Below are 12,428 nucleotides of genomic sequence, written 5' to 3' on the forward strand. Positions count from 1 at the left end.
TCTGGTGGTGGGTGGGTGGGTGGGTGGGTGGGTGGGTGTATCTAAACAGTCCAAACTCTCAGGTTCTACATATTTTAGAAACTATGATCAAAGTACCATGAGCTCAGTTTCTTGGAGGGGGGAGTTGTGGAAGATTATACTCAGATGATCTAAACTGAACTCTAGATGTAGCTAACATGGAACAAGTTGTAAGAACTATTCTGTCTAAGAATCTCATGGAAATACATAGAAGATTGTGCTTAAAATCTTTTGGATTTTACGACTTGCATATCTAACGATTGACACTGGCCTGGGTGAGAGAAACAGCTTGGAAATTAATTAAGAAGCAGAATATTTCACTCTTTTAAAAAGCAGGTTTGCAGCCAAAATCAGTAGTAACAGGAAAGCATTAGCTCCCGACATCTGTTCAGCCACACACGTAAAATAAGCTCATTTCCTAACACACAGGTGGCACCATCACAAGGACACCATCAATCACTGTGTAACAGAGAAACACAGGAATGACGAGGCCTAACGAAATAACACAATATGCCTGTAGAAGAACTCTCTTCTTTGTCAAGCATAAAAGAGTGACACAGCTTGAGTAACAGAAAGGTCACACTATCATTCAACGGGAGGGGAAACCCTCCACTTTCCCTCCCTGTGAATTTTGTTTAGCTATTGCAAGTGGAGAAAATGCCGTCTAGAGAAATAAGGGGAGGAGATTAGCAAGAACAGCAAGGAAACTGCTTTGCAGCCCAGCAGAACCCCAGCCAATAACAATATGCTGCGGTGTGTCCAGGTTTCTGCTGAAATATGACCAAGCATCATCACTGGGTTAAATCCCTTCCATGCTGTGCAAATAACACTTTTGAGTGGGGCCACACTCTGTGACGCTGGGCACAGTTTGGGGCAGCAACTCTGCCTTCAGCATACTGAAAAATTTACCACACTAGACGGGCCAAACAAGCTTGTTACCAGGGTACATGTTATATTAGTAAGTCCACACACGTGGCATATTATACTTAATAAGGAGATTTGGTTGGCATTTTCCAAACCCTGCTGTATACTTGACTAGCAGAGAAAATCAAAACATTCAACTATTCAACATTCAATCTAACAAGATTAAATGTCTCTGATAAACTTTGCTGAGCAATAAATAACAGTGTTGGGATTCTAAGCATACTTTCATGTTGCTGTTTTTACCACTAATTGACTTGTTCCCCTGTTAGAACTGTTTTCAAATTTTGTTGCAATTTATCTATTTACAAGAGGAACCTGAAACAAAATGTTGCATCATATCCTCCACTTTCTCTTTTCCAACAGACACTTGGAACTAGGTGGTTAGTAAACATGATCAGTCCTCACTGAGATGTTCCCTAAGGACAGTGGTACTTCGGTTTACGAAATTAATCAATTCCGGAAGTCCCTTCCACCATTCGGATTCCATTCTTAGACCGAGGCAAAGTTCTCAAACCAAGACAATATTTCTGGTTTTTCAGAGTTCATAAACCGAATCGATCATAAACCGGACTGTTCTTAAACCGATGTACCACTGTATAACAGTTCTTCCCTATTGTTTCTCAGAGGCCCCATTACGGCTCCACTTCTGTTGGCACTTGCCAACTGAGTTTTGTTATTAGAGGGAGCCATCTGTAAGCTGCTTTGAGTTTGATATTATAACAGAAAGGCAGGAAACGAAATGTAAAAACAAACATATTAAATTCCACTGAGAGCAATAGGACTTAATTGTGCCTAGGATCAGGTTGCAAATATTTCACTATCACATATCCAGAAACCAACAAGGATTGTTACAAGATGTGCAGAATTTCAGGTCAATTTACTTGTTTCACAGTTTTTATTTAAGGGATGGTGGTGTGCAAAGAGATTCTACTATTATTAAAACATAGATGACTGTTGAATATATTAAGGTAAAATGGAAGTTTAGAAGTGGCTTATCCATCCTCTAATCTCCTTTAACCTGAGTGTTTTACATAACTACCTTCTTACAACTGTAATCAACTACAAGCTTTCATAACTGCCAGTGCTGAAAGCAAAACAAGGTAATATTCAGAAAAAGAATTGAGGCAGAAGGGCTCTTATACTGAGCAGTTATTAGTCAATGAATATTCATATTACAGTGGTACCTTGGTTTACAACCATAATCCATTCTGGAGGTCCGGTTGTAAACCAAAACAGGTTGTAACCCAAGGCGCTCTTTCGCCAGTGAGGCTTCCCCCCAAAAATTGGTTGTAATCCTAAAAAAAAGAAGGGTTGTAATCCAAAAAAGGGACATGCACTTCCGGGTTTGATGTGGTTGTAATCCAAAACGGTTGTAATCCAAAGCAGTTGCAAACCAAGATACCACTGTATCAAGGCAAGAGGCTTGGCCTATTATTTTGTGGTGCCTGTAGGCTATATAGTTCATACATTGTATAGATTTTCTTGACTTTAAAATAAACTTTTCTAGGTCCAATCTGGAATTATTAAAGGAGTCAACAGAGCCCTCTTAATTTTCCACCTTCTATCTGCAGTTTCAAGAAGACTTATACCTCTCTTTAACTTACCATGGTAAATATCCTGCAATGAACCGCCTCCACAGAACTCCATGCAAATCCACAGTTTATCACGTCTAAAAATCAAATTTTATTAGTTTTGCATATTTATAAACAATAAATAAATGGTTAGCAATGGCAACTTTGCCCTACTTTTTGGATAAGCACTAAAGGCTGCACCTTTTGCCCTGCACAACTCTCCCTTCTCCATCTCCTGCAGCGAACTCCAAAAGTGACAAAGAGTGCTCTCCTGTTTGGGCACCACATCCATATTCAGAAGTGTTCTCTGTCACTGATACATAACTATGGGGTTTTCTTCTTGGAAGAGGTGCTGAAGTAAATTATGCAATACCATTTGGGAGTGGCATTTCAATGGCCAGTCTTTGGAGGATTGATTGGTACGGCCTTCAGAGTAAGCGGGGGGGGGGGGGATCTAAAATAAATACAAAACCACATGAGGCAGCACATAACACGCCGACATGGTTCAAAATGCTGTCCAAATGCAGAAGTTGAGACACAGTAACAATTAAATACGCCGCACAATGTAAAAAAAGATGCAGGACACATCTAAATAATTATGCTGCATCTCAGCTTCCTGGCTAATTTACTATATTTGCCACAAATGTAACAGCACACATTCTTTCATTCTGATAAAACTGCAAACTAGCCACACAAGATTTGCCTTGCTATTTTAGGAAACTGCAGTTCCTTCCAGATCATGAAGAGTCTTAACAAGGGAAGTCTCTGGGCCTTTTCTACCTCACTGTTAAGCAGGGAAGTTCATATTAGTAGGTTTTAAATGAAACATGGAATTTGATGTCTAGCATTACACAAAGAGAAAAGAGATAAAGAGATAGCTCACTTGGTAGAACATGAGGCACTTAATCTTGGGTTTGAACCCCACCTTGAGCAAAATATCTCTGCATTGCAGGGGGTGGATAGATGATCTTCGTGGTCCCTTCCTAACTGTACAATTATATGAGTCTATAAATTGCATGGTTTTCATGAATAAGAAATTTAGGATGTCGGAATTCAATGGAATTCATGCCACTTGAAGTAACTCAGTGAGCCTTCACTAAAAAGCCAGCCTGATTAAACACAATGAATCTTAAACAGCTTTAAACAAACTGCTGAAGGCAAAAATATCTTCAGCTAAGGTTCAACAGCACATGTCAAAAATGTGGTTAAATTCAGTCATAAATGGTCCCAGAAACATTCAAAGCACCATATTTAGGCTTGATGTGCTCTGAGTAGTCCCAATGAGAGTTTAGAAGGAACTACTCAGAGAACATCTTTATAAACATCTTGGATGAAGGAATTGAGAAGATGCTTAGCCAATCTGCAGATGACACCAAACTGGCAGGGGCAGCTATTGACGCAGAAGACAGAATCAGGATATATGACCTTAACAGATTGGAGAACTGGGCCACAGCTAACAAAATGGATTTCAATAGGGACAAATGTAGGGTTCTACACTTAGACAGAAAGAACTAGCTGCACAAATTTAAGATGGGGGACACCTGGATTGCTGGCAGTACATGTGAAAATGATCTAGGGGTCTTAGTAGACCATCAGCTTAACTAGAGTCAACAGTGTGATGCAGCAGCAAAAAAAAAAGTGAATGCTCTTCTACGCTGCATTGACAGAAGTATAGTATCCAGTTCAATGGAAGTAATAGCAACACTCTATTCTGCTTTGGTTAGGCCACATCTGGAATATTGTGGGGCTGTCTCAATACATTGTTGGCCCAACACATGTGGTTGGACTTTGAATGGGTAATCTGGCCTTTGGAGCTACCCAATTAACTAGGCTGTAATTTGCTTTAACAGATTTTAATATTGTATTTTTTAAATTATTGTAACTCGTCTGGGGACCTTATATGGTGAAGTGTGGATAAGAAATCTAATAAAAATACAAAGACTCTTCCATGAATAGGATGACTCCACCTATTCACAGAAGCACACCATTTAATACAACCCTTTATCAGAACCTCAGCCTTAATACGCCAAAGCAACACTGTCAACTGCTTATCTATAGGCCAATGGTCACAATAAAGAATCTCAACAATGAAGTGATTCATAACAAGACATTTCTAAACTGTAATAAAACAGGCATAACTGTGACAGTTAATTCGGACGATCAACTCTGCCCCACCCCTGACACGTCTCTTGTACCTACAGCTAGAGACGTTTGGAAATTTGGCAAGAGAGGTTCCCCCACCCCATCACAACAATGATAACTGAATACCAAGAAGAGCTTCACTCGATACATTTCTGCTTGCCTGGCCAAGAAGCCATGCCTAAGGAAAAGCTGACAACCTGATTAACAAGAGAAACAGCTGGAGAGGAATGTCTTGGTCTTTAACGCAATACAGAGAAAGTGCTCGCAGAAGTATAATAAGGATTTGTTCAACTGAGGGATGATAGCATTAATTGATTAGCCAGCCGTGACTGATTAATTCTTTGATTACAGATTAAAAGGATCAACTGTACTCTCAAAGCAAAAGACTCCATCTGGCTCCTCCACCCTGACTAGGTTCGATCTTCATCCTTCTTCGTGCTGGAGGAGAAGTACCCATGAGCCCCGGGGAAACGGTGTAGAGCAATGAAGCAAGAACTTGTGTCGTGATGGGGAGAAGAGAGGCTACATAATCGTTTTCCAGAAAAAGGATTACTGTGCCCTCTGTATACTCTAGGGCAGGAACCACCAAGGAGTTTGAAGTGATTTGCTATGGATATGAGAAAACAGACAAAACAAACTCCCTAGGGAGTGCAGCATGCCACAGATAATTAAAACTTGGTACTGGCAAATCCCCTCCCGATGACCCCCACCCCACCATCCAAATTCAGGGTCATAATAGGTCTTTTATTTTTGCAAGCAGCGAAGAATTCTTAGAAGAATAAAATACACCATAAAAATATACCTGAGATAGCTGCCAAAATAAGCAACAATGTTTGCATGCTTACAGTCTTTCATCATAATGATTTCCTGCTGCACAACAGCAAAATCTTCGCCTACAAAAGAGAGCACATTTTTTAGTAACTCAGTAAGGGATGATAACAATAAATACTGGCTTACCTTAAAAGGCTGTGGTAAGGCTGACCTAGACAATGCATGTGTAATAACCTTCCATTCTTAAAATACCACTATATAAAGAGAATTATTCTCCCCCCTCCCTGTTATCAATAACCCACTTATTCAGATTTTCTGAAAAAACCCTGAAACAATCCTAAACAATTGCTTTCAAGAGTTCTTGTGTTGGAGTAGTTAAGAGTGTCAGACTACAACGTGGGAAACCAGGGTTCAAATCCCAGCAACCATGAAGCTCACAGGATGACCTTTGGTCAGTCACTTTCTCATGGCCTAACCTAATTTGCAGTGTTGCTGCAATCCAAAGGGTTTGTTTAAATGCCCTGCCCTAGGCTGAATTCCCTTCTTACTGCCCTTAATATTTAAGGCAGATTTGCATGACATGCTGACATCACAGCACAGGAAGGTCTCTCTGCCCCAGAGCAGTAGATGCTGCTGCTGGAGAAACACCAGAGATAATCTGCCTACAGTTTACGTATATGCACATGGGGTTTGTGTTTCGGCAGTAGATCTATGCTGAATACCAGGTCTAGTTCCTTCTTCAGTCCTGCTATACATGCAACACTTTCCTGAATGGATATTATTTATATGCAGGAAAACTTGATTGGCCACCACCAAGCATGACTAGGGCAAGTGACTTATTAGCAAGTCAGGCTAATTTGCATGTGCACAGCTACAGGGCACAGCTCATTTTGCTTTCAAGCGTCAGCTTTTCAAAGGGTATGGCGTTTCTGGCAAGGATAAATGCGGAATATATGTGTGTGGGCATATTGGGAATGACAAAAGAACAGAGCCCAGTGAATGGCAGCTGTTCTGATCACCAAAGTGTCACATTTGTGATCGTTAGAAGCCTTGCGGAAATCCACTCACAGTTGTCATGTTTTAACCAGGCACCATTCACACGTTTCTCAAGCTTTTCTCCAAGCCATTAAGCACTAGGAATATCTGGGTTTTTAAATCAAAAAGCGATTTTCTACAAGAATATGCACCGCTTTGATTCCAGGAGGCGCAGATACACACAGGAATACTCACTGCTAGTTATGTTCGCAAAGTCTGCAACCTCCTTGTATGTTTGACTTGGCACAGACTTCTCTGTAGAGGGAAGTTTATCCCTTTACTCTTTCCTTTGCACCCGGCTGTGTTGGTTTCTAGGTGTTCTGTAACTTACAAAGGTCCTTGAAATACGGCCAAAGTGTTACCTACAGCCACTTCCCTGCTTAGATCATCTTCTTTAAATAAGAACACAGAATTTCAGGGTGGTGTGACTGTACAGTAAGCCTTATCAGCATACAAGGCAGAAAAATGCTAGTGAATGTTGCTCTTTTTTGCCATTTTTGCCAGCAGACAGCTGTTATATTACTTTGGTTTTTCCAGTATTTCTCCCCCCTATACTTGGAATAAATAATTCTATACTATCTGAGGTTAAGATAGGAAAGGTCAGGAACTGATAAACAGTAACATATTTTATTCACTTATATTTGTGGAGGGCGGGAATTTGTTAATTTTTTTTCTGCCAGCCTTTCAACTCTTTACTCATTGAGAACAAAGAGTGTGCACAGTAGGGCCTTAGGAACTGTGGCACCAACCTAACACATTTTGGTGCGGCTGCAGACTCCCCAACCATCCAGAGCAGGTTTGAGAGAAACACAGGAGAAGTGAGTAAAGGCAAATCCTGACTGTGTAAGTGGAGGTCCCTTGTACAAGTGGGTTGCCCCAACTGGATATTACCTTAACCAAAGACTGTTAAAAAGCACTCTGATAAGATTACAGTTATTCTGTGAAATTAGTAGCTAACAATAGTTATTCAGGTGCCATGGTTCAGTCAGACACCTTTTTTAAAAACAACACACACACACCAAAAAGAAGAAGAAGATGGGGGACACACAAAAAGGATAAATGGAAATAGAAGTACAAGGTAGAAAAAAATGAAAAGCTTACCTGGTTCTAATTTTATTACTTTAATCGCTGCCAGTTCACTTGTGTTAACATTCCGAGCCTATTAAAAAAGGATAGAACCAAAGGATATTAGAACTAAGAAAACAAGCAGTGCTACTTAAGTGCTTAAATTGCTGGAATCTGGACACTCAACTTTTAACTGAGCCACCTTCAAAGTTCTGGTGGGTGGAAGGGCAAATTTAAAATCATAGTTGAACAGTCAAGAGGGAATCTTCACTCCCATATATATGACATTTTGTTGTTATTAAAAGCATGCAATAAGCTATCTAGAGACCTTCGAGGGTGGGGGAAAAGACTGTCTATAAATATCAATGTGCCTTAATTATTCATACCATATTAGCAGTCCAATTTGCATTATAAAACAACCTAATGCTACTCAAGTTTGTGATAAAGTCACCCGGTTGTATCCGGTGGAGGCTTTGCGCTAGCGATAAAGCACTACTGCTCATACCAGGAAGGGCATCTGTCAGGGAACTGACATCGGAGGAAAGGGAAGTGGTAGGGCTCCCAGAGACTGGGAGAGAGTCAACAGCTAAAGCAGGGACCAGTAGGGGGAGCGCGGGGTCTCTGGAGGAGGATCTCAGTAATGCTGAGAGAGACGCAGCAGCCCAGGCAGGAAGCAGAAGGGGAGAGAAAGGGGTGAGAGACACTTCGAGCGAAAATAGCGGGGAGGTGTCAGAAGCAACTGCAGGGAGACCTATGCTTCGCCGGAAGCTGTCACGTCGTGAGTCCAGGAGACGCGTTTCCGTTAAGGAACTTCTTTGCTGGAAGCGCTTCCGCAGACAGCCACTGTCGGACTCTACAAGTGACTAGAGCAGACATGTCTGAGGAGCTCTGTCACACACAGAGGTTTGTGGGGTCGCACAAACTCTGAAGGGGCACTATTTTAAGCACAAGCAGCTAATCATCCCCTGACAGCAGTCCGACAGTCTCTGTACGCTGCCTGTGCAGGAGAAGGCATCATGAGCGACCCAGCAGGAGCCGGAGCCGCAGGGGGTGGAGCTGGTCCAAGCTTGGAAGACAGATACCGAGCATTGGAGGTCCAACTTGCGCTGCAGACGGCGAGGCTCGAGGAGAGGAGGGCTCAAGATGCAGACAAGAAGGGGAGAACCACTCAGTTCCCCAGAAAGGTACCAGGATTAGTGCAGAAGTTTGGGGGGGACCCCAAGGATTACCATGCCTTTAGGACTGAAATGCAATATGCCCTGAATGTGCAGTTTGATGAGTTCCCTGATGAGGAATCCCGAGTTGCTTTCGTAATTGGGCATCTTGAGAAGGGAGCGCGAGATTGGGTTCGACCCCTGATGGCAACGCACAACGATATCCTGAAGGACACTATGAAATTCTTTCGTGCAATGGATATCATGTTCTCCAGCGATATTGAGGAGGGGGGAGTGCGCAGACAGCTAATGGCTTGCAAGCAGGGAAGCAGATCTGTCCGTGAGTACTGGACTGAATTTACCATGCTGATTCACAGATTGGGGTGGGATTTATCGGCAGCACCCATTCAGATGCTATTTGAAGAAGGTCTTTCTTCAGCTGTGAAAGACGAGCTGGCCAGGAGCCCCAGGGCGGTGTCTATGGATCAGCTGACCAAATCTGCGCTGACCATTGGAGCGCGCCAGGAGGCAAGAGCCTTGGAGAGGCGGGAAGGGAGAGGGGAACGTTGGAAGGAGTTACGCATTCCAGACATTCCTGAGCCAGCTTTCCCGCCGGCAGAGCCGATGGAAATCGGAACAGCCCGCGCGCGCGCAGTTTCAAAGCCCAGTGAGGGGGCGAAGAAGGAGGGGAAGGGACCCCGGAAATGCTATCTCTGCCAACAGCCAGGCCACTTTGCCAGAGTCTGCCCCCAGAGGAAGGAATGGCAAGGGATGGTGGGAACTGTTGAGGGGGAAGAGCAGGGAGAAACGGAGCAGGTAAAAGCCAACGCCTGGTTGCCAGCAGGGCACTGCAGCCAGGCCAAAGAGCAGTGAAAGTGCCCCTTTCCCAAGTGCCAGTGCCAGAAGCTCCTCGACCTGCTCTAGTGATTGAAGTGTCGCTAGAGTTGCAAAATGGACACCCCCTAAAAATAAAGGCGCTGTTGGACTCAGGCAGCTCCTGCAATTTCATGAGCAAGGAGTTTGCGGCTGAACACCAGATACAGACTATCCCCTTAAGCAACCCCCTGCAGGTGACCACGATCGATGGCAGAGAACTGTTGGGAGGAGGCGTCAGCTTGCAGACCATCCCAATGATAATGAGGGTGGCAAGGCACACAGAACTGATAGCGTTTAATGTGGCCACCTTGGGAGGCGCTCCCATTATTTTGGGAATGAGCTGGCTAGCCCTACATGATCCGCTGGTGGGCTGGCATCAAAGAGTGGTTTCCTTCGGTTCCGCACATTGCTTAGAACACTGCAGGGGGGAAAAGGGGTCAGCAGGGGCCCAAGCCACCCTAGCAGGGACGGAAGTGATGGAGAAGGGGAAGGTGCCATCACAGTATGCTGATCTCAGCGACGTGTTCAGCGAGAAGGAAGCTGACCAACTACCCCCGCATAGGCCCTTTGATTGCCAGATCAATTTACTCCCTGGAGCACAGCTTCCTGTAGGCAGGTTGTATGCCATGTCAGACAGGGAGATGCAGGAGTTGCGAGCGTTCATTGACAAGAACCTGAAGAGAGGCTTCATCAGAGAGTCCAAGGCAGCGGGGGGTAGCCCAGTGTTTTTTGTGGATAAAAAGAACACGGACAAGCCGAGACTGGTATGTGACTTTCGGGCCCTAAATGCAGTGACAGAGCCGGTGGCTTTTCCTATGCCCAGGATTGATGATATTTTGACCAGGGTGCGAAAAGGAAAGATTTTTACAAAGCTGGACCTAAGGGGGGCGTACAACCTGATACGTATAAGGAAAGGGGATGAATGGAAGACCACCATGTTCACCCCTTTGGGGGCATTTGAATATCTCGTTATGCCTTTTGGATTACAAGCAGGCTCCGCGTGTTTTCAAGCCTTTATGAACCATGTACTGGGGCCTTTGCTCTACAAGAATTGCGTGGCCTTCTTAGATGACGTGTTGGTGTATTCGGAGAATGAGGAGCAACATGTGAGAGACGTCAGAGAAGTGTTGAGCAGGCTGCAAGCCAACAGACTGTGGGTGAAACTGGAGAAGTGTCAGTTTCATACCAAGGAGGTGGAATTCCTGGGGTACCGCTTGTCAGACAAGGGGTTGGCCATGGACCCCGGCAAGGTTCAAGCGGTGCTGGAATGGAAAACCCCCAAGACTAAGAAGGATGTGCAGAGGTTCCTAGGGTTTGGAAACTTTTATCGTAAGTTCATCCGAAACTTCGCTCACCTGACGGCGCCCATCACGGACTGTCTCAGCAGCAAAAAGAAGTTTGTTTGGACGGGGGAGGCGGAGCGAGCGTTTGAGGAACTGAAAAAGGCCTTCGCCTCTGACGAACAACTTCTACATGTGGATTTACAAAAAAAGCTGAGGGTCGAAACAGACGCTTCTGACAGAGCCATAGGGGCGGTGCTTCTTCTGCAGCCAGGGAAGGAGGGGTCCGAGTGGCGACCGTGTGCCTTCTTTTCACGAAAGCTGAACAAATCTGAGAGAAACTACACGGTGTATGACCGGGAACTTCTTGCGATTTATGAGGCCTTCCGGAGATGGAGGCACCTACTAATTGGTGCACAACAGAAGGTGCAAGTACGCACGGACCATAAGAATCTAGAGTATTGGAGAACTGCGCGAGTGCTCAACCAACGGCAGTTGAGATGGGCCCAGGAGTTCTCCAAATTTAACTTTGAGATTTGTTACGTACCAGGCCAGGAGAACGTTAGGGCGGACGCTCTATCACGCAAACCTGAATATTTGGAGGGAGAGGGTGCACCCGAAGAGACCCATGTCATTCCCGAGGATCGCTGGGTGTGTGGGGCGGCACTGGTGGGGCTAAGGGAACTGATAGAGGGAACGGTGTAGGATGAATATGCCCAGGACAAACTCAGGGGTCTCAGGAGGGAGGGAGACAAACCCGGGGGTTTTGAGGAGAGAAACGGGGCGTTGTACTACAAGGGAGCGTTATACGTACCTGAAGGAGAATTGAGGGAAAAGGTACTCAAGCAACTGCACGATAGCCCCACAGCAGGGCATTTTGGGCAACACAAAACCATGTGGCTGGTTACCAGGGAATTCTGGTGGCCCAAGGTCAGGGAAGATGTGCGGGAGTATGTGAGAGGGTGTGACCGATGTCAACGAGCCAAGGGGGAGAGGCGGGCACCGGCAGGTTTATTAGAACCACTACCCACGCCGGAAAGACCATGGGAGGCAGTGGCAATAGATTTTATGACTGATCTGCCCAGGTCCAAAGGGAAGACAGCCATTATGGTTGTGGTAGACCTGTTAACCAAGATGGCCCACTTTATAGCCTGCTCACATGCGGTCACAGCAGAAGAAACCGCTAAATTGTTTGTGGAAAATGTGTTTAGATTGCATGGTGCCCCCTTGAGGGTGGTTTCGGACCGAGGGAAACAATTTACTTCCAGGTTCTGGAGGAAGCTCATGAGCTTATTGCATGTAGAGGTGAATTTCTCAACTGCCCGTCATCCAGAAACCAACGGGCAGGCGGAAAGAGCTAATGGTGTCCTCCAGCAATATTTGAGGTGTTATGTGAATGACAGAGAGAATGATTGGGTGGATAAGCTGGCGTTGGCAGAATTTGCCTATAACAATGCGGAGAACGTGTCCACGGGAATGAGCCCTTTTTTGGCCAATCACGGGTGTCATCCCCGAGCCTTCCCAGGGGGGGAGGGGGAGAACTGGAGCGTTCCAGCCGCAGAACAGTTCGTTGAAGAAATGGAAGCGATCCA

The 12,428-nt window shown here is 44.9% G+C and overlaps 1 protein-coding gene across 8 annotated transcripts in view; it reads right to left on the reverse strand.

Moving 5' to 3' along the window:
- MAP4K3 (mitogen-activated protein kinase kinase kinase kinase 3) overlaps positions 1–12,428 on the reverse strand; it is a 76,613-nt gene that overhangs the window by 53,426 nt on the left and 10,759 nt on the right. For all 8 annotated transcript variants that reach the window (XM_082217428.1, XM_082217427.1, XM_082217431.1 and 5 more), the window contains exons 2-4: positions 7,563–7,620; positions 5,458–5,548; positions 2,547–2,611 (exon numbers count right to left, since the gene is read on the reverse strand). In XM_082217428.1, the coding sequence (XP_082073554.1) occupies positions 2,547–2,611; positions 5,458–5,548; positions 7,563–7,620 (214 nt within the window). The remainder of the gene's footprint in view (positions 1–2,546; positions 2,612–5,457; positions 5,549–7,562; positions 7,621–12,428) is intronic.

This window comes from Podarcis vaucheri (genome assembly GCF_965113315.1).
Source record: "Podarcis vaucheri genome assembly, chromosome: 3".
Lineage (NCBI taxonomy): Eukaryota > Metazoa > Chordata > Lepidosauria > Squamata > Lacertidae > Podarcis > Podarcis vaucheri.